This window comes from Mustelus asterias, chromosome 18 (assembly GCF_964213995.1).
Source record: "Mustelus asterias chromosome 18, sMusAst1.hap1.1, whole genome shotgun sequence".
In the NCBI taxonomy this organism is placed as follows: domain Eukaryota; kingdom Metazoa; phylum Chordata; class Chondrichthyes; order Carcharhiniformes; family Triakidae; genus Mustelus; species Mustelus asterias.
In genome coordinates this window covers 90,016,039-90,037,716 of record NC_135818.1, presented here as the reverse complement: position 1 = coordinate 90,037,716, position 21,678 = coordinate 90,016,039, and the positions used below count along the sequence as shown (strand labels likewise).

At 55.8% G+C, this 21,678-nt stretch overlaps 1 protein-coding gene across 1 annotated transcript in view; it reads left to right on the top strand.

Moving 5' to 3' along the window:
• Nucleotides 1-20,814, top strand: part of nek9 (NIMA related kinase 9) — a 53,294-nt gene extending 32,480 nt beyond the window's left edge. Inside the window, exons 10-13 of the mRNA XM_078234555.1 lie at nucleotides 1-17; nucleotides 16,553-16,750; nucleotides 17,804-17,857; nucleotides 18,251-20,814. The exon at nucleotides 1-17 is cut by the window's left edge and continues 145 nt beyond it. Coding sequence (XP_078090681.1) covers nucleotides 1-17; nucleotides 16,553-16,750; nucleotides 17,804-17,857; nucleotides 18,251-18,340 — 359 coding nt within the window. The 3' untranslated portion in view covers nucleotides 18,341-20,814. The remainder of the gene's footprint in view (nucleotides 18-16,552; nucleotides 16,751-17,803; nucleotides 17,858-18,250) is intronic.
• Nucleotides 20,815-21,678: the final 864 nt, after the last annotated feature.

The window sequence follows — 21,678 nt, the reverse complement described above, 5'->3', positions numbered from 1 at the left end:
AAAGGAAAGTATCCACGGTAAATGACCATGCAGTATCAACTGGGAGTGAGAGCAACACTTGGGCCAAACAGTGCAACTGACTGTATCAGTTCCATTTTCTAATGACTCTTAAATGCTGCAATCACTGGGGTTAGAAGTGATTTTGTCACAAGGGTTGGTAAACATGATGAGGAGGCACTGATGTGGGCTGTAGGAGTGAGGATTACAGTTTGGCATGTGTTATGGTTCCGGTTAGAAACTGCCAAGTGTTTTATGAAGTCCGCCTGGATCATAAATTTTGCATCTTGAGTTTTGCTAGGATAAGTTTGACAAGCTTCACTTCAGGTGTGATTCAAGTGACCCACTACGGAGCTGTTATCAAGCAAAGAAACTTAGCAAGAATTTTTATCAATTACAAACAAGAAACAAAACAAACAATATAATGTATAACCCTAAACACATATCTAATATGTTCCAATCAAACCAATCCCAGAGACAACAGACCCTTTCCACAGGTTTAACACAGCAAAGACTAATGTTCACGTGATACTGGACTTGAGTCCTTTGGATGAACGGTGTAGTTCTTTTGATACACTGAGAACAGTTTGAAGTCAGAACAGCTTCCCCGAACCCCAGGGAGAGACTGTGGTCAAGCCCCCAACAGCAGATTTCCTACTCCAAGAAGGCTTTCAGCTAAACCGCAGAATTTCCAAAACCAGGGAGAGAGAGAGAGACTTCAGCTTGCTGTCCCTTCTAAAAGATTCCAACCTGCAGCTCAGAACTGAAAATGAAAGAGCTCCTGACCTGCTAACCAGCTTTTCTCTGAGCAACGCAGATCCATAAACATCTCAGTAAAAATAAACAACCCCCCTTTTAAGTGGCAATAAAAAGTCTCCTCCAGACAAACCGGTGCTATAATGAAACAAATGCTGAAGCCAAAAAGGCCTGCTTACAAATGGAGCAAACATGATTCAGGAAAAAGCATCTCTTAAAGGTACACTAATGCCAACATGCTGGGAACGAGCAGTCAAGGTGAGGAGACAGGTTTGGGAGGAAGAATGAGAAGTGTAGGAGAACCAAGAAGATTCCTTCTTCTGTACTGTTCACAGGAACTATGCATGAAGCAAAACACCTTTCACATCTCTGGGGCACAACAACACGGCACATTCAGCCGGCTCCGCCATTCAACGCCATCATGGCTGATTTGGGCTTCAACTTTCCCCAGCCATTCGCCGTTTCTCTCAATTCATAGAGACCAAAAATCTGTCTGTTCCAGCCTTAAATCCATCGATGATGGAGCATCCACAACCCTCTGGGGAGAGAATTCCAAAGATTCACAACCCTTTTGAGTGAAGTAATTTTTTCTTGTCTCAGTCCTAAATGATTGGCCTCTTATCCTGAGACTGTACCCCCATGTTTTAGATTCCCCAGCCAGGGGAAACAATCTCTCAGCGTCCACCCTGTCAAACCCCTTCAGAATCGTGTCGGTTTCAATGCGATCGCCTCTCATTCTTCGAAACTCCAGAGAAAATTGACCCAATTTACTCCGCTTCTCATCATTGGACACCCCCTCATCCCAGAGACCAAATAGTGAACCTTTGCTGTACTGTCTCCAATACAATTTATCCTTCCTTAAATGTGGAGACCAAAACTACACACAATATTCCAGATGTGGTCTCACCAAAACCCTGCACAACTGTAGCAAGATTTCTTATTCCTGTACTCCAATCCCCTGCAATAAAGACCAACATTCCACTTGCCTTCCTGACTGCTTGAAGCAGCAGCATGCTAACTTTCTGCGTTCCTTGTACAAATACACCCAAGTCTCTTTAAACATCATCATTTACAAGTTTCACATCACTGCACAGAAAGATCCCACAGGTGTTGGTGAGGGATAAATATTGGCCAGAACATTTCTTCATTTTGGTCCATCACAAACCAAGGTTCTCCAAAGACTCAGCGGAGATGTTCGATCTCTTTAGGGAGCTTTGAGGAAAGTATTTCCGCTGTCCTGGCAGTTTCCTGCCGTGACCAAGTTCTGAGTGGAAAAGTTGGAAGCAGAGAAGGTTTATTTGGAATGACACTGATTCACTCACACAGCAGAAAGGCCCCGGCATCAGAGAGAGCACAAAACCTCCAAACAGACCAGAGAAAGAGAGCGCAAAACCCCTCAACACATCAGAGGGAGCGCAAACCCCCAAACAGATCAGAGAGAGAGAGAGCACACAAACCCCCAAACAGATCAGAGAGAGAGAGCGCACAAACCCCCAAACAGATCAGAGAGAGCGCAAAACCCCCAAACATATCAGTGAGAGAGAGAACGCAAAACCCCCAAACATATCAGTGAGAGAGAGCGCAAAACCCCTCAACAGATCAGAGGGAGCGCAAAACCCCCAAACAGATCAGAGAGAGAGAACGCAAAACCCCCAAACATATCAGAGAGAGAGAGCGCACAAACCCCCAAACAGACCAGAGAGAGAGAGCGCACAAACCCCCAAACAGATCAGAGAGAGAGAGCGCACAAACCCCCAAACAGATCAGAGAGAGAGAACGCCAAACCCCCAAACAGATCAGAGAGAGAGAGCGCACAAACCCCCAAACAGATCAGAGAGAGAGAGCGCAAAACCCCAAAACATATCAGAGAGAGAGAGCGCACAAACCCCCAAACAGATCAGAGAGAGAGAGCGCACAAACCCCCAAACAGATCAGAGAGCGCAAAACCCCAAAACATATCAGAGAGAGCACACAAACCCCCAAACAGATCAGAGAGAGAGAGCGCACAAACCCCCAAACAGATCAGAGAGAGAGAGCGCACAAACCCCCAAACAGATCAGAGAGCGCACAAACCCCCAAACAGATCAGAGAGAGAGAGCGCACAAACCCCCAAACAGATCAGAGAGAGAGAGCGCACAAACCCCCAAACAGATCAGAGAGAGCGCACAAACCCCCAAACAGATCACAGAGAGAGAGCGCACAAACCCCCAAACAGATCAGAGAGAGAGAGCGCACAAACCCCCAAACAGATCAGAGAGAGCGCACAAGCCCCCAAACAGATCAGAGAGAGAGAGCGCACAAACCCCCAAACAGATCACAGAGAGAGAGCGCACAAACCCCCAAACAGATCACAGAGAGAGAGCGCACAAACCCCCAAACAGATCACAGAGAGAGAGCGCACAAACCCCCAAACAGATCACAGAGAGAGAGAGCGCACAAACCCCCAAACAGACCAGAGAGAGCGCACAAACCCCCAAACAGCTGCAGCATCTGCCCCATATGTGGCAACACCTGCAGAGGATGTATTGGACTGACTGCTGTCTCAAAACCCATTGAAACAGAATGGCAGCAAATCCTTCTCTATTCTGAGTCACTGCATAAGGGGGAGGAGGTCGAGAGATAATTCCTTTGATTATCTTCTGTGTAGTGCAATGGGAACTTTAAAAGTTTATTTATTAGTGTCACAAGTAGGCTTACATTAACGCGGCAATGAAGTTACTGTGAAAATCCTACATTTGGTTTTGAAGGTACACACCTCATGGAAACATCTGTGAGTTGAGAGTTTCTTGTAAAGGGTCCAGCACTGAGGCAAACGGGGTCATTCCCAACATCCGCTGAGTCTTAACTCCCACTTCCGCTCTTCAACTTGTTGTTGATTTATTTCCCTGTTTCACTCTCTGTATTCCCCCCCGCCACCTCAGCAAGGCCCCCCCCAGTCTCTCGCCCCCCCCCCCAGACTCGAGAACCCCCCCCACCAGTCTCCCCTCCCCCCCCCAGTCTTCCCTCCAGTCTCCTCCCCGAGTCTGTCTCCCCCCCCCCAGTCTGTCTCCCCCCCCAGTCTGTCTTCCCCCCCCAGTCTGTCTCCCCCCCAGTCTGTCTCCCCCCCCAGTCTGTCTCCACCCCCCAGTCTGTCTCCCCCCCCAGTCTGTCTCCCCCCCAGTCTGTCTCCCCCCCAGTCTGTCTCCCCCCCCAGTCTGTCTCCCCCCCCCAGTCTGTCTCCCCCCCCCAGTCTGTCTCCCCCCCCCAGTCAGTCTCCCCCCCCCCAGTCAGTCTCCCCCCCCCCAGTCAGTCTCCCCCCCCCCAGTCAGTCTCCCCCCCCAGTCAGTCTCCCCCCCCAGTCTGTCACCCCCCCAGTCTGTCACCCCCACAGTCTGTCACCCCCCAGTCTGTCACCCCCCCAGTCTGTCTCCCCCTCCCAGTTTGTCTCCCCCTCCCAGTTTGTCTCCCCCCCCAGTCTGTCTCCCCCCCCAGTCTGTCTCCCCCCCAGTCTGTCTCCCCCCCCCCACCCCAGCAAGGCCCCCCCCAATCTCTCTCCCCGCCCCCCAGTCTCTCCCCCCCCAGACTCGAGAACCCCCCCCCACCAGTCTCCCCTCCCCCCCCCAGACTTCCCCCCAGTCTCCACCCCGAGTCTGTCTCCCCCCCCCCAGTCTGTCTCCCCCCCCAGTCTGTCTCCCCCCCCCAGTCTGTCTCCCACCCCCCAGTCTGTCTCTCCCACCCCCCTGTCTGTCTCTCCCACCCCCCAGTCTGTCTCTCCCCCCCCCAGTCTGTCTCCCGCCCCAGTCTGTCTCCCACCCCCCCCAGTCTGTCTCCCCCCCCCAGTCTGTCTCCCATCCCCCCCCCAGTCTGTCTCCCACCCCCCCCAGTCTGTCTCCCCCCCACCCAGTCTGTCTCCCCCCTCCAGTCTGTCTCCCCCCTCCAGTCTGTCTCCCCCCTCCAGTCTGTCCCCCCCCCCAAGTCTGTCTCCCCCCCCTCAGTCTGTCTCCCCCCCCCTCAGTCTGTCCCCCACCCACCCAGGCTGTCTCCCCCCCCCCCCCCCAGTCTGTCTCCCCCCCCCCAGTCTGTCTCCCAACCCAGTCTGTCTCCCCCCCCCAGTCTGTCTGCCCCCCCCAGTCTGTCTCCCCCCCCAGTCTGTCTCCCCCCCCCCAGTCTGTCTCCACCCCCCCAGTCTGTCTCCACCCCCCCAGTCTGTCTCCCCCCTCCAGTCTGTCTCCCCCCTCCAGTCTGTCCCCCCCCACAAGTCTGTCTCCCCCCCCTCAGTCTGTCTCCCCCCCCCCTCAGTCTGTCCCCCACCCACCCAGGCTGTCTCCCCCCCCCCCCCAGTCTGTCTCCCCCCGCAGTCTGTCTCCCCCCGCAGTCTGTCTCCCCCCCAGTCTGTCTCCCCCCCCCAGTCTGTCTCCCCCCCCAGTCTGTCTCCCCCCCCAGTCTGTCTCCCCCCCCCAGTCTGTCACCCCCCATCTGTCTCCCCCCCGTCTGTCTCCCCCCCGTCTGTCTACCCCACCCCAGTCTGTCTCCCCCCCCCCAGTCTGTCTCCCCCCCAGTCTGTCTCCCCCCCCAGTCTGTCTCCCCCCCCAGTCTGTCTCCCCCCCCAGTCTGTCTCCCCCCCCAGTCTGTCTCCCCCCCCAGTCTGTCTCCCCCCCCAGTCTGTCTCCCCCCCCAGTCTGTCTCCCCCCCCAGTCTGTCTCCCCCCCCAGTCTGTCTCCCCCCCAGTCTGTCTCCCCCCCCCAGCCTGTCTCCCCCCCAGCCTGTCTCCCCCCCAGCCTGTCTCCCCCCCAGCCTGTCTCCCCCCCAGCCTGTCTCCCCCCCAGTCTGTCTCCCCCCCAGTCTGTCTCCCCCCCAGTCTGTCTCCCCCCCAGTCTGTCTCCCCCCCAGTCTGTCTCCCCCCCCAGTCTGTCTCCCCCCCAGTCTGTCTCCCCCCCAGTCTGTCTCCCCCCCAGTCTGTCTCCCCCCCAGTCTGTCTCCCCCCCAGTCTGTCTCCCCCCCAGTCTGTCTCTCCCCCAGTCTGTCTCTCCCCCAGTCTGTCTCTCCCCCAGTCTGTCTCTCCCCCAGTCTGTCTCTCCCCCAGTCTGTCTCCCCCCCAGTCTGTCTCCCCCCCAGTCTGTCTCCCCCCCAGACTGTCTCCCCCCCAGACTGTCTCCCCCCCAGTCTGTTTCCCCCCCCCCCAGTCTGTCTCCCCCCCCCAGTCTGTCTCCCCCCCAGTCTGTCTCCCCCCCCCAGTCTGTCTCCCCCCCAGTCTGTCTCCCCCCCAGTCTGTCTCCCCCCCCAGTCTGTCTTCCCCCCCCCAGTCTGTCTCCCCCCCCCCCAGTCTGTCTCCCCCCCCAGTCTGTCTCCCCCCCCAGTCTGTCTCCCCCCCCAGTCTGTCTCCCCCCCAGTCTGTCTCCCCCCCAGTCTGTCTCCCCCCCAGACTGTCTCCCCCCCAGACTGTCTCCCCCCCAGACTGTCTCCCCCCCAGTCTGTTTCCCCCCCCCCCAGTCTGTCTCCCCCCCCCAGTCTGTCTCCCCCCCAGTCTGTCTCCCCCCCCCAGTCTGTCTCCCCCCCAGTGTGTCTCCCCCCCAGTCTGTCTCCCCCCCCAGTCTGTCTCCCCCCCCCAGTCGGTCTCCCCCCCCCCAGTCTGTCTCCCCCCCCAGTCTGTCTCCCCCCCCAGTCTGTCTCCCCCCCCAGTCTGTCTCCCCCCCCAGTCTGTCTCCCCCCCAGTCTGTCTCCCCCCCCAGTCTGTCTCCCCCCCCAGTCTGTCTCCCCCCCCAGTCTGTCTCCCCCCCCAGTCTGTCTCCCCCCCCAGTCTGTCTCCCCCCCCAGTCTGTCTCCCCCCCCCAGTCTGTCTCCCCCCCCAGTCTGTCTCCACCCCCCCCCAGTCTGTCTCCACCCCCCCAGTCTGTCTCCACCCCCCAGTCTGTCTCCACCCCCCAGTCTGTCTCCACCCCCCAGTCTGTCTCCACCCCCCAGTCTGTCTCCACCCCCCAGTCTGTCTCCACCCCCCAGTCTGTCTCCACCCCCCAGTCTGTCTCCACCCCCCAGTCTGTCTCCACCCCCCAGTCTGTCTCCACCCCCCAGTCTGTCTCCACCCCCCAGTCTGTCTCCACCCCCCAGTCTGTCTCCACCCCCCAGTCTGTCTCCACCCCCCAGTCTGTCTCCACCCCCCCAGTCTGTCTCCCCCCCCCCCCAGTCTGTCTCCACCCCCCCAGTCTGTCTCCACCCCCCCAGTCTGTCTCCACCCCCCCAGTCTGTCTCCACCCCCCCAGTCTGTCTCCACCCCCCCAGTCTGTCTCCACCCCCCCAGTCTGTCTCCACCCCCCCAGTCTGTCTCCACCCCCCCAGTCTGTCTCCACCCCCCCAGTCTGTCTCCACCCCCCCAGTCTGTCTCCACCCCCCCAGTCTGTCTCCACCCCCCCATTCTGTCTCCACCCCCCCAGTCTGTCTCCACCCACCCAGTCTCTCTCCACCCCCCAGTCTGTCTCCACCCCCCCAGTCTGTCTCCACCCCCCCAGTCTGTCTCCACCCCCCCAGTCTGTCTCCACCCCCCCAGTCTGTCTCCACCCCCCCAGTCTGTCTCCACCCCCCCAGTCTGTCTCCACCCCCCCAGTCTGTCTCCACCCCCCCCAGTCTGTCTCCACCCCCCCCAGTCTGTCTCCACCCCCCCCAGTCTGTCTCCACCCCCCCCCAGTCTGTCTCCACCCCCCCAGTCTGTCTCCACCCCCCCAGTCTGTCTCCACCCCCCCAGTCTGTCTCCACCCCTCCAGTCTGTCTCCACCACCCCAGTCTGTCTCCACCCCCCCAGTCTGTCTCCACCCCCCCAGTCTGTCTCCACCTCCCCAGTGTGTCTCCACCGCCCCAGTCTCTCCACCGCCCCAGTCTGCCCCCACCCCCCCTGTCTGCCCCCACCCCCCCAGTCTGCTCCCACCCCCCCAGTCTGCCCCCACCCCCCCAGTCTGCCCCCACCCCCCCAGTCTGCCCCCACCCCCCCAGTCTGCCCCCACCCCCCCAGTCTGCCCCCACCCCCCCAGTCTGCCCCCACCCCCCCAGTCTGCCCCCACCCCCCCAGTCTGTCTCCATCCCCCCAGTCTTTCTCCACCCCCCAGTCTTTCTCCACCCCCCCAGTCTTTCTCCACCCCCCCAGTCTGCCCCCACCCCCCCAGTCTTTCTCCACCCCCCCAGTCTTTCTCCACCCCCTCAGTCTGTCTCCACCCCCCAGTCTGTCTCCACCCCCCCAGTCTGTCTCCACCTCCCCAGTCTGTCTCCACCCCCCCAGTCTGTCTCCACCCCCCCAGTCTGTCTCCACCCCCCCAGTCTGTCTCCACCGCCCCAGTCTGCCCCCACCCCCCCTGTCTGCCCCCACCCCCCCAGTCTGCTCCCACCCCCCCAGTCTGCTCCCACCCCCCCAGTCTGCCCCCACCCCCCCAGTCTGCCCCCACCCCCCCAGTCTTTCTCCACCCCCCAAGTCTTTCTCCACCCCCCCAGTCTTTCTCCACCCCCCAAGTCTTTCTCCACCCCCCCAGTCTGTCTCCACCCCCCCAGTCTGCCCCCACCCCCCCAGTCTTCTCCCCCCCCCCAAGTCTGTCCATAGAACCATAGAAAATTGCAGCTCAGAAACAGGCCTTTCGGCCCTTCTTGTCTGTGCCGAACCATTTTCTGCCTAGTCCCACTGACCTGCACTTGGACCATATCCCTCCACACCCCTCTCATCCATGAACCCGTCCAAGTTTTTCTTAAATGTTAAAAGCATTTACCACTTTATCCGGTAGCTCATTCCACACTCCCACCACTCTCTGCGTGAAGAAGCCCCCCCTAATATTCCCTTTAAACTTTTCTCCTTTCACCCTTAACCCATGCCCTCTGGTTTTTTTCTCCCCTAGCCTCAGCGGAAAAAGCCTGCTTGCATTCACTCTATCTATACCCATCAAAATCTTATACACCTCTATCAAATCTCCCCTCAATCTTCTACGCTCCAGGGAATAAAGTCCCAACCTATTCAATCTCTCTCTGTAACTCAGCTTCTCAAGTCCCGGCAACATCCTTGTGAACCTTCTCTGCACTCTTTCAACCTTATTTACATCCTTCCTGTAACTAGGTGACCAAAACTGTACACAATACTCTAAATTCGGCCTCACCAATGCCTTATATAACCTTACCATAACACTCCAACTTTTATACTCGATACTCCGATTTATAAAGGCCAATGTACCAAAGGCACTCTTTACGACCCTATCCACCTGTGACGTCACTTTTAGGGAATTCTGTACCTGTATTCCCAGATCCCTCTGTTCAACTGCACTCTTCAGAGTCCTACCATTTACCCTGTACGTTCTACTTTGGTTTGTCCTTCCAAAGTGCAATATCTCACACTTGTCTGCGTTAAATTCCATTTGCCATTTTTCAGCCCATTTTTCTAGTTGGTCCAAATCCCTCTGCCAGCTTTGAAAACCTTCCTCACTGTCCACTACACCTCCAATCTTTGTATCATCAGCAAACTTGCTGATCCAATTGACCACATTATCATCCAGATCATTGATATAGATGACAAACAACAATGGACCCAACACCGATCCCTGCGGCACACCACTAGTCACAGGCCTCCACTCAGGGAAACAATCCTCCACAACCACTCTCTGGCTTCTTCCATTGGGCCAGTGTCTAATCCAATTTACTACATGCCCATGTATACCCAGTGACTGAACCTTCCTAACTAACCTCCCATGAGGGACCTTGTCAAAGGCCTTGCTGAAATCCAGGTAGACAACATCCACCGCCTTCCCTTCATCCACTTTCCTGGTAACCTCCTCGAAAAACTCTAATAGATTGGTCAAACATGGCCTTCCGCGCACAAAGCCATGTTGAACATAGAACATAGAACAGTACAGCACAGAACAGGCCCTTCAGCCCACGATGTTGTGCCGAGCTTTATCTGAAACCAAGATCAAGCTATCCCACTCCCTATCATCCTGGTGTGCTCCATGTGCCTATCCAATAACTGCTTAAATGTTCCTAAAGTGTCTGACTCCACTATCACTGCAGGCAGTCCATTCCACACCCCAACCACTCTCTGCGTAAAGAACCTACCTCTGACATCCTTCCTATATCTCCCACCATGAACCCTATAGTTATGCCCCCTTGTAATAGCTCCATCCATCCGAGGAAATAGTCTTTGAACGTTCACTCTATCTATCCCCTTCATCATTTTATAAACCTCTATTAAGTCTCCCCTCAGCCTCCTCCGCTCCAGAGAGAACAGCCCTAGCTCCCTCAACCTTTCCTCATAAGACCTACCCTCCAAACCAGGCAGCATCCTGGTAAATCTCCTTTGCACGCTTTCCAGCGCTTCCACATCCTTCTTATAGTGAGGTGACCAGAACTGCACACAATATTCCAAATGTGGTCTCACCAAGGTCCTGTACAGTTGCAGCATAACCCCACGGCTCTTAAACTCCAACCCCCTGTTAATAAAAGCTAACACACTATAGGCCTTCTTCACAGCTCTATCCACTTGAGTGGCAACCTTTAGAGATCTGTGGATATGGACCCCAAGATCTCTCTGTTCGTCCACAGTCTTCAGAACCCTACCTTTGACCTGAAAATCCACATTTAAATTTGTCCTACCAAAATGAATCACCTCACATTCATCAGGGTTAAACTCCATTTGCCATTTTTCAGCCCCCCCCCCAGTCTGTGTCCCCCCCCCCAGTCTGTGTCCCCCCCCCCACAGTCTGTGTGTGTGTCCCCAGTCTGTGCGTGTCCCCAGTCTGTGCGTGTCCCCAGTCTGTGTGTGTCCCCTGTCTGTGTGTGTCCCCTGTCTGTGTGTGTCCCCAGTCTGTGTGTGTGTCCCCAGTCTGTGTGTGTGTCCCCAGTCTGTGTGTGTGTCCCCAGTCTGTGTGTGTCCCCAGTCTGTGTGTGTCCCCAGTCTGTGTGTGTCCCCAGTCTGTGTGTGTCCCCAGTCTGTGTGTGTCCCCAGTCTGTGTGTGTCCCCAGTCTGTGTGTGTGTCCCCAGTCTGTGTGTGTCCCCCAGTCTGTGTGTGTGTCCCCCCAGTCTGTGTGTGTGTCCTCAGTCTGTGTGTGTGTCCCCAGTCTGTGTGTGTGTCCCCCAGTCTGTGTGTGTCCCCAGTCTGTGTGTGTGTCCCCAGTCTGTGTGTGTGTGTCCCCAGTCTGTGTGTGTGTCCCCCAGTCTGTGTGTGTCCCCAGTCTGTGTGTGTGTCCCCAGTCTGTGTGTGTGTCCCCAGTCTGTGTGTGTGTCCCCCAGTCTGTGTGTGTCCCCAGTCTGTGTGTGTACCCAGTCTATGTGTGTCCCCAGTCTGTGTGTGTCCCCAGTCTGTGTGTGTCCCCAGTCTGTGTGTGTGTCCCCAGTCTGTGTGTGTCCCCAGTCTGTGTGTGTCCCCAGTCTGTGTGTGTCCCCAGTCTGTGTGTGTGTCCCCCAGTCTGTGTGTGTGTCCCCCAGTCTGTGTGTGTGTCCCCCCAGTCTGTGTGTGTGTCCCCAGTCTGTGTGTGTCCCCAGTCTGTGTGTGTGTGTCCCCCAGTCTGTGTGTGTCCCCCCCAGTCTGTGTGTGTCCCCAGTCTGTGTGTGTGTCCCCAGTCTGTGTGTGTCCCCAGTCTGTGTGTGTGTCCCCAGTCTGTGTGTGTGTCCCCCCAGTCTGTGTGTGTCCCCCCAGTCTGTGTGTGTGTCCCCAGTCTGTGTGTGTGTCCCCAGTCTGTGTGTGTGTGTCCCCAGTCTGTGTGTGTGTCCCCCAGTCTGTGTGTGTCCCCAGTCTGTGTGTGTGTCCCCCAGTCTGTGTGTGTGTCCCCCAGTCTGTGTGTGTCCCCCCCAGTCTGTGTGTGTGTCCCCAGTCTGTGTGTGTGTCCCCAGTCTGTGTGTGTGTCCCCAGTCTGTGTGTGTGTCCCCAGTCTGTGTGTGTGTCCCCAGTCTGTGTGTGTGTCCCCAGTCTGTGTGTGTGTCCCCAGTCTGTGTGTGTGTCCCCAGTCTGTGTGTGTGTCCCCAGTCTGTGTGTGTGTCCCCAGTCTGTGTGTGTGTCCCCAGTCTGTGTGTGTGTCCCCAGTCTGTGTGTGTGTCGCCAGTCTGTGTGTGTGTCGCCAGTCTGTGTTGTGTCCCCAGTCTGTGTGTGTGTCCCCAGTCTGTGTGTGTGTCCCCAGTCTGTGTGTGTGTCCCCAGTCTGTGTGTGTCCCCCCAGTCTGTGTGTGTCCCCAGTCTGTGTGTGTGTCCCCAGTCTGTGTGTGTGTCCCCAGTCTGTGTGTGTGTCCCCAGTCTGTGTGCGTGTCCCCAGTCTGTGTGCGTGTCCCCAGTCTGTGTGCGTGTCCCCAGTCTGTGTGCGTGTCCCCAGTCTGTGTGTGTGTCCCCAAGTCTGTGTGTGTGTCCCCAGTCTGTGTGTGTCCCCCCCAGTCTGTGTGTGTCCCCCCTGTCTGTGTGTGTGTCCCCAGTCTGTGTGTGTCCCCAGTCTGTGTGTGTCCCCCCAGCCTGTGTGTGTCCCCCCAGTCTGTGTGTGTCCCCAGTCTGTGTGTGTCCCCTGTCTGTGTGTGTGTCCCCCAGTCTGTGTGTGTGTCCCCAGTCTGTGTGTGTGTCCCCAGTCTGTGTGTGTGTCCCCAGTCTGTGTGTGTGTCCCCCAGTCTGTGTGTGTGTCCCCCAGTCTGTGTGTGTGTCCCCCAGTCTGTGTGTGTGTCCCCCAGTCTGTGTGTGTGTCCCCCAGTCTGTGTGTGTGTCCCCCAGTCTGTGTGTGTGTCCCCCAGTCTGTGTGTGTGTCCCCCAGTCTGTGTGTGTGTCCCCCAGTCTGTGTGTGTGTCCCCCAGTCTGTGTGTGTCCCCCCAGTCTGTGTGTGTGTCCCCCAGTCTGTGTGTGTCCCCCCAGTCTGTGTGTGTCCCCCCAGTCAGTGTGTCCCCCCAGTCTGTGTGTGTCCCCCCAGTCTGTGTGTGTGTCCCCAGTCAGTGTGTGTGTCCCCAGTCTGTGTGTGTGTCCCCAGTCTGTGTGTGTGTCCCCAGTCTGTGTGTGTGTCCCCAGTCTGTGTGTGTGTCCCCAGTCTGTGTGTGTGTCCCCAGTCTGTGTGTGTCCCCCCCAGTCTGTGTGTGTGTCCCCCAGTCTGTGTGTGTCCCCCAGTCTGTGTGTGTCCCCCAGTCTGTGTGTGTGTCCCCCAGTCTGTGTGTGTGTCCCCCAGTCTGTGTGTGTGTCCCCCAGTCTGTGTGTGTGTCCCCCAGTCTGTGTGTGTGTCCCCCAGTCTGTGTGTGTCCCCCCAGTCTGTGTGTGTCCCCCCAGTCTGTGTGTGTCCCCCCAGTCAGTGTGTGTCCCCAGTCAGTGTGTGTGTCCCCAGTCTGTGTGTGTGTCCCCAGTCTGTGTGTGTGTCCCCAGTCTGTGTGTGTGTCCCCAGTCAGTGTGTGTGTCCCCAGTCTGTGTGTGTGTCCCCCAGTCTGTGTGTGTGTCCCCCAGTCTGTGTGTGTGTCCCCCAGTCTGTGTGTGTGTCCCCCAGTCTGTGTATGTGTCCCCCAGTCTGTGTGTGTCCCCCCAGTCTGTGTGTGTCCCCTCAGTCTGTGTGTGTCCCCCCAGTCAGTGTGTGTCCCCAGTCAGTGTGTGTGTCCCCAGTCTGTGTGTGTGTCCCCAGTCTGTGTGTGTGTCCCCAGTCTGTGTGTGTGTCCCCAGTCTGTGTGTGTGTCCCCAGTCTGTGTGTGTGTCCCCAGTCTGTGTGTGTGTCCCCAGTCTGTGTGTGTGTCCCCAGTCAGTGTGTGTGTCCCCAGTCTGTGTGTGTCCCCCCAGTCTGTGTGTGTCCCCCCAGTCTGTGTGTGTCCCCCCAGTCTGTGTGTGTCCCCCCAGTCTGTGTGTGTCCCCAGTCTGTGTGTGTGTCCCCCAGTCTGTGTGTGTGTCCCCCAGTCTGTGTGTGTCCCCAGTCTGTGTGTGTGTCCCCAGTCTGTGTGTGTGTCCCCAGTCTGTGTGTGTGTCCCCAGTCTGTGTGTGTGTCCCCCAGTCTGTGTGTGTGTCCCCCAGTCTGTGTGTGTGTCCCCCAGTCTGTGTGTGTGTCCCCCAGTCTGTGTGTGTGTCCCCCAGTCTGTGTGTGTGTCCCCCAGTCTGTGTGTGTGTCCCCCAGTCTGTGTGTGTGTCCCCCAGTCTGTGTGTGTCCCCCCAGTCTGTGTGTGTCCCCCCAGTCAGTGTGTGTCCCCAGTCAGTGTGTGTGTCCCCAGTCTGTGTGTGTGTCCCCAGTCAGTGTGTGTGTCCCCTGTCAGTGTGTGTGTCCCCAGTCTGTGTGTGTGTCCCCAGTCTGTGTGTGTGTCCCCAGTCTGTGTGTGTGTCCCCAGTCTGTGTGTGTGTCCCCAGTCTGTGTGTGTCCCCCCAGTCTGTGTGTGTCCCCCCAGTCTGTGTGTGTCCCCAGTCTGTGTGTGTGTCCCCCCAGTCTGTGTGTGTCCCCCCCAGTCTGTGTGTGTCCCCCCCAGTCTGTGTGTGTCCCCAGTCTGTGTGTGTGTCCCCCAGTCTGTGTGTCTCCCCCCCAGTCTGTGTGTGTCCCCCCCAGTCTGTGTGTGTGTCCCCCAGTCTGTGTGTGTCCCCAGTCTGTGTGTGTGTCCCCAGTCTGTGTGTGTGTCCCCAGTCTGTGTGTGTGTCCCCCAGTCTGTGTGTGTGTCCCCCAGTCTGTGTGTGTGTCCCCCAGTCTGTGTGTGTGTCCCCCAGTCTGTGTGTGTGTCCCCCAGTCTGTGTGTGTGTCCCCCAGTCTGTGTGTGTGTCCCCCAGTCTGTGTGTGTGTCCCCCAGTCTGTGTGTGTGTCCCCCAGTCTGTGTGTGTGTCCCCCAGTCTGTGTGTGTCCCCCCAGTCTGTGTGTGTCCCCCCAGTCTGTGTGTGTCCCCCCAGTCAGTGTGTGTCCCCAGTCAGTGTGTGTGTCCCCAGTCTGTGTGTGTGTCCCCAGTCAGTGTGTGTCCCCAGTCTGTGTGTGTGTCCCCAGTCTGTGTGTGTGTCCCCAGTCTGTGTGTGTCCCCCCAGTCTGTGTGTGTCCCCCCAGTCTGTGTGTGTCCCCAGTCTGTGTGTGTGTCCCCCCAGTCTGTGTGTGTCCCCCCCAGTCTGTGTGTGTCCCCCCCAGTCTGTGTGTGTCCCCCCCAGTCTGTGTGTGTCCCCCCCAGTCTGTGTGTGTGTCCCCCAGTCTGTGTGTCTCCCCCCCAGTCTGTGTGTGTCCCCCCAGTCTGTGTGTGTCCCCCTAGTCAGTGTGTGTCCCCAGTCAGTGTGTGTGTCCCCAGTCTGTGTGTGTGTCCCCAGTCTGTGTGTGTGTCCCCAGTCTGTGTGTGTGTCCCCAGTCAGTGTGTGTGTCCCCAGTCTGTGTGTGTGTCCCCCAGTCTGTGTGTGTGTCCCCCAGTCTGTGTGTGTGTCCCCCAGTCTGTGTGTGTGTCCCCCAGTCTGTGTGTGTGTCCCCCAGTCTGTGTGTGTGTCCCCCAGTCTGTGTGTGTCCCCCCAGTCTGTGTGTGTCCCCCCAGTCTGTGTGTGTCCCCCCAGTCAGTGTGTGTCCCCAGTCAGTGTGTGTGTCCCCAGTCAGTGTGTGTGTCCCCAGTCTGTGTGTGTGTCCCCAGTCTGTGTGTGTGTCCCCAGTCTGTGTGTGTGTCCCCAGTCTGTGTGTGTGTCCCCAGTCTGTGTGTGTGTCCCCAGTCTGTGTGTGTGTCCCCAGTCTGTGTGTGTGTCCCCAGTCTGTGTGTGTGTCCCCAGTCAGTGTGTGTGTCCCCAGTCTGTGTGTGTCCCCCCAGTCTGTGTGTGTCCCCCCAGTCTGTGTGTCCCCCCAGTCTGTGTGTGTCCCCAGTCTGTGTGTGTGTCCCCCAGTCTGTGTGTCCCCCCCCCCAGTCTGTGTGTCTCCCCCCCAGTCTGTGTGTCTCCCCCCCAGTCTGTGTGTCTCCCCCCCAGTCTGTGTGTCTCCCCCCCAGTCTGTGTGTCTCCCCCCCAGTCTGTGTGTCTCCCCCCCAGTCTGTGTGTCCCCCCCCCAGTCTGTGTGTCTCCCCCCCAGTCTGTGTGTCTCCCCCCCAGTCTGTGTGTCTCCCCCCCAGTCTGTGTGTCTCCCCCCCAGTCTGTGTGTCTCCCCCCCAGTCTGTGTGTCTCCCCCCCAGTCTGTGTGTCTCCCCCCCAGTCTGTGTGTCTCCCCCCCAGTCTGTGTGTCTCCCCCCCAGTCTGTGTGTCTCCCCCCCAGTCTGTGTGTCTCCCCCCCAGTCTGTGTGTCTCCCCCCCAGTCTGTGTGTCTCCCCCCCAGTCTGTGTGTCTCCCCCCCAGTCTGTGTGTCTCCCCCCCAGTCTGTGTGTCTCCCCCCCAGTCTGTGTGTCTCCCCCCCAGTCTGTGTGTCTCCCCCGTCAGTCTGTGTGTCTCCCCCCCAGTCTGTGTGTCTCCCCCCCAGTCTGTGTGTCTCCCCCGTCAGTCTGTGTGTCTCCCCCCCAGTCTGTGTGTCTCCCCCCCAGTCTGTGTGTCTCCCCCCCAGTCTGTGTGTCTCCCCCCCAGTCTGTGTGTCTCCCCCCCCAGTCTGTCTCCCCCCCCAGTCTGTCTCCCCCCCAGTCTGTCTCCCCCCCCAGTCTGTCTCCCCCCAAGTCTGTCTCCCCCCCCTGTCTGTCTCCCCCCCCTGTCTGTCTCCGCCCCCAGTCTGTCTCCCCCCCCAGTCTGTCTCCCCCCAAGTCTGTCTCCCCCCCCTGTCTGTCTCCCCCCCCTGTCTGTCTCCGCCCCGACTCTGTTTCCCCCGCAGTCTGTCTCTCCCCCCCCCGCCCCACTAGCCTGTGTCTTCCCCCCCCCCCCCTCGACCGTTCTGTCTCATCCGCCCCCCCGCCGTCTTATTTCTCTTGGTCTCTCTCCCCGTGTTTCTCTCTGTGTCTGATTGCTGCCTGTGCGTCTCTCTAGGTGCGAGGTGCTGGCATGGCGGACTGTGTGGGCCTTGCTAAGTCTCCGTGCCTCTGCAGTGATGTGCAAGGTGAGTTGAAGAGGTTGCAGGAGATGTTGACTCAGTGTTTGACTCAGCGACAGAGCGAGCAACAGGAGAGGGAGCAGCTCAGTGCCGAGATCCAGGGGCTGAAGAAGGAAGTGGAAGCAGTGTCTCGGGTAAGAAGCTGCTTCACCTTCACCCGATAGTCTCGTGTCTCAGAAGGGCAAGTGTTTTGAAATGTATTTTCAAAGAACAAAGAACAATACAGCACAGGAACAGGCCCTTCGGCCCTCCAAGCCCGTGCCGCTCCCTGGTCCAAACTAGACCATTCTTTTGTATCCCTCCATTCCCACTCCGTTCATATGGCTGTCTAGATAAGTCTTAAACGTTCCCAATGTGTCCGCCTCCACCACCTTGCCTGGCAGCGCATTCCAGGCCCCCACCACCCTCTGTGTAAAATATGTCCTTCTGATATCTGTGTTAAACCTCCCCCCCTTCACCTTGAACCTATGACCCCTCGGGAACGTCACCTCCGACCTGGGGAAAAGCTTCCCACCGTTCACCCTATCTATGCCTTTCATAATTTTATACACCTCTGTTAAGTCTCCCCTCATCCTCCGTCTTTCCAGGGAGAACAACCCCAGTTTACCCAATCTCTCCTCATAACTAAGCCCCTCCATACCAGGCAACATCCTGGTAAACCTCCTCTGTACTCTCTCCAAAGCCTCCACGTCCTTCTGGTAGTGTGGCGACCAGAACTGGATGCAGTATTCCAAATGCGGCCGAACCAATGTTCTATACAACTGCAACATCAGACCCCAACTTTTATACTCTATGCCCCGTCCTATAAAGGCAAGCATGCCATATGCCTTCTTCACCACCTTCTCCACCTGTGACCTCACCTTCAAGGATCTGTGGACTTGCACACCCAGGTCCCTCTGCGTATCTACACCCTTTCTGGTTCTGCCATTTATCGTATAGCTCCTCCCTACATTATTTCTACCAAAATGCATCACTTTGCATTTATCAGGATTGAACTCCATCTGCCATTTCTTTGCCCAAATTTCCAGCCTATCTATATCCTTCTGTAGCTTCTGACAATGCTCCTCACTATCTCGGCTGGGCAGAGGGGACATTCCCTGAGGCCAGGAGTCTGGTGTGGATGGGGATCCCAAAATGTTTCCCTGTTTGGTGTTCCTCACTGAATCCTTTCTCGTTTTTCTCTTCAGTTACAGGAAAATCTGACAAAGAGGGAGGAAACAATTGACTATCTGGAGATGCAGGTCAGTGACGGGGTCAGGGGTCAATGTCGGGGTCAGTGTTTCCGTAGTGTCGGATTCAGTGATGGAGTCAGGGGCAGTGTCGCTGTACTGATGGGGTCAGGGGTCGGTGTCATCGTACTGATGGGGTAATGGGGTCAGTGTCACGTACTGATGGGGTAATGGGGTCAGTGTTGCCGTACAGATGGGGTCAGGGGTCAGTGTCGCTGCACTGATTGGGTAATGGGGTCAGTGTTGCCGTACAGATGGGGTCAGGGGTCAGTATGGCTGCACTCTGTGCACAGTCATGGTTCAGGATGTTTTCCTCACTCCTGGATCTATTCCCAGTCACTGGGCAGTGTGAAGTTTTGATCTGTAAATACCTGCTGCTGAGACTCTGTCCTGTTCGACCCACAGTTGCACCTTCAGCTTGAGGAGAATCGAAGGCTCTGGGCTGCCATTGAAGAACTGAGGGGCCGCGGATTGAATTCGGAGAGGCCGTTCTGAGTGCGGATCCCAGAGTTATTTCAGCAATTTGTCTCCAGACACTGAGTTCAGACATTGAAGCCAGGAGCAGAATCCAGTCTGGACACCAGTCCCACAGCCGCCTCTCCTTCTGGCTCTTTGTCAGATTGAGTCGAGTGTGGTTGTGTAATCGAGCACACACAGCTTTCAAACTCTTCCTTTGGCCCCCGCTGAACTGGCCAACTGGGAAAGGCCTTGCGCACCTGTCAGTGCCAGAGACGTGGTGCTGTGTTCCAGTGTTCCAGTGTTCCAGCAGCAGCACAGAAGCTGCAGGAACCAATGGTCACAATATAGGAACAGTGTTACTTCAGAACAATGATGCTTGGAAATGGAAGTATTTGGAATCACTGAGTGCAACAGTTTGACTGTGTGATTATATAGGTTGGTGTTGAGAGCCACCAGGAGCACATCTGGAGCACATTAACCTGTTTGCCCCTAGTTATTTACATGATGAGTTTGCTTTAAGTGTATATATCTCTTGGAGATGATCCATTGCCATTTGATTTTGGATGTTGGGAGTGGGTAAGGTTATACTTTCAGTGCATTGAAGCAGTAGAATTTGCACCAGTCCATGGCACAAGCTAGTGCTTTATAACCAAACAGTACTTGTGAGTTTACAGTGTTGAGAAGCACTTTGCACCGATGGCTTGGTCTGCAGTCTCTGGGTGTCAGAGTGAGAGGGGGATGACACCCCCACTATCGTCCAGTAAACTCTGTGCCCAGGCTGTGGCTCAGACCTGCAGAATCCCATCATTACATGTGGAGCGGAGAGGGGGAAAGTGTGTGTAACCTGTCGGCAGAATTCAGTTACTGAACTGAAAGCTGAGTTTGTAAAAGGAAAGAACAAAGTAACAAGAGTCTGAAATAAAATCAATATTCTGAGGATTTCCGGCAATGGAGTTGGGGAGTGGGAAGGAGAGTGATGTTGATGTTTGGGCCAATCGCTGACTGACGTCCTGCCTTAAGCCGTGTTTCTGATGTCCGCAGTTAGTGTTGCAATGCCCGGAACATCGAGGACACATTAAACGCTGTGGTGACTGACAACAGTTTCACCTCAAAATCTCTCAGTGCTTGCAATGAATCGAGTCCAAATCTGGCTCCATCTCCCTGTCCAGAGGACCCTGTGTCACCTGGACCAGTACTCCCGCAGAAAGTCGCTTTTATTCCAGACTGTAGAGGCTCTGGAATCTGGAACATGGTTAAAATGAAACTGGGATTTGTGGGATTTAATGTCATTTTGGGTGGGAGCTTTCTGAAGCTGTGAAAGCAGATCAGAGTTAACATGAGGAACCTGATGGAGTTTCTTCTTACACACTAGCTGCAGCTTTGCTACATCATCACTTTTCATACACATTCCTGGAACAAGCATTGAGCTGCTGGGTCAAAAGGACACTTATGGCGTCTTAGATACAGCCAATAATGAATTAAAGTTAAACAAACTGCACCAGGAAGACAAAGGTCCATTAGGATTCCGTACACTGGGAGTGAGCGGGAGAGGGTTTGATTCATTAGGATTCTGTACATTAGGATTGAACAGGAGAGGGTTTGATTCATTGGGATTTTGCACTTTATGAAGTTTCTGTTCTGTGATACCCAGCGATGATGAATGATGTGTGAATGTCACTGATGAGGGGTATAAGTGTAGGTTGTAAAGGTTGATTCATTTTGAGGGTTCAGAAGGCAGCTCTTGAGTGTACGCATCAATATGAATGATAACATTTGGTCTGATGGCATCATGAGTTATTGGGGGTGTGATAATGGAAGGGATTCTGGATGATTATGAGGGAGAATGGATGGTGATGAGGGTGAGCAGTGTGTGAGGATGATGGAGAGCTTTTACAGAGATTGGGAGTCTGGGCATTGGGCGCTGTTCGAGCTTTTTGGGTCAGGGAGGGTCTTTGCATGAGGGGCTCCTGGGGGATTGCGATGGGGAGGGGGTGTTGGAGTGACGGGTGTTGGTGTGAGGGGTTTGTGGTGGGAGGGGTGGTTTGGTTTGGGTGATTTAGGGGGGAAAGTGCTGGGGAAATGGTTGTGCAGTGTATCTGTGACCTGGATATGTTTTAGAAAGCTCACTTCTGCCTTTGTCACATTATTGCCACAAATCCTTCCCTTTGTTCCTCAGAATAAGCTGCTGAGTCCGTTTGGCTGTCCAATCAGCCATCACACCTTCACTGTTCTCTCTGCCCGTTCCTCATTCTTAGCCAAGCCACAGTCTTTCCCACGGGTTGAGCAGATGTTTCTGGGCTGTTGCAGTTGTTTGCATTGAGATTGGAGGCGGTGAATGAAGCTCCTCCTCTCTCCGAGTTGAATTTGACACCAGTTCAGCCCCTCTCTGCTGCTGCTGCAAACCTCAATAGCCCCACTTTACTCAGTCTAAACACAACATCATCTGAACACTAATTTTATATGCTTAATGTCATTTAGAATAAAAGTGTAATCACAATAAAATATTTTGCAACCTACTTCGACTTGTGCCTGTTATTGTTTTGCAGCCAGTGTAAGTTTACAGGTTGAAGCTGTTTATATACCTGGAACTTGTGCAGAACAGCAGATGAAGCAGGAAGGGTGCAGGGGTTGTCAAAAGCAAACATTCCTCTCAATAGACATAGAGATACGAGCAAAGCTGGCACTGATTGGGTGAGACGGTGTGGAACATACAAACAAGGAGCAGGAGTAGGCCAGTCGGCCCCTCGAGCTTGCTGTCATTTAATAAGATCATTGCTGATCTGACAGTGACCTCAATCTGCATCCCGCCCACCCCCAGATAGCCTCTCACCCCCTTGTTCACCCCCTGGATCACCCAGAATCTATCCATCTCTGCCTTAAAAATATTCAAAGACTCTGCCACCATCATCTTTTCGGGAAGAGAGATCTAAACCCTCTCAGAACAAAATCCTCCTTAATACTCCTCATTTTTAAACAGTGACCCTGAGGTCTAGGTTCACCCACAAGAGGAAACATTCTCTCCACCTCCACCCTGTCAACACCCTTCATAAACTTGTATGTTTCAATCAAGTCACCTATGCTTCTAAACTCCAGCGGATACAAGCCCAGCCTGTCCAACCTTTCCCAATAAAACAACCTGCTCATTCCAGTTATTAATCTGGTAAACAATCTCTGAACTGCTTCCACTGCATTGACATCCTTCCTTAAATAAGGAGACCAATACTGTACGCAGTACTCCAGATGGGGGCTCGCTAGTGCTCTATACAACTGAAGCATAACCTTCCTCATTTTATATTCAATTCCCTTGCATGAAATGGATAATCTGAGATTTCCAACTCATGTTGAGACTAAAGTGAAAAGATGAGCTGGGTTTC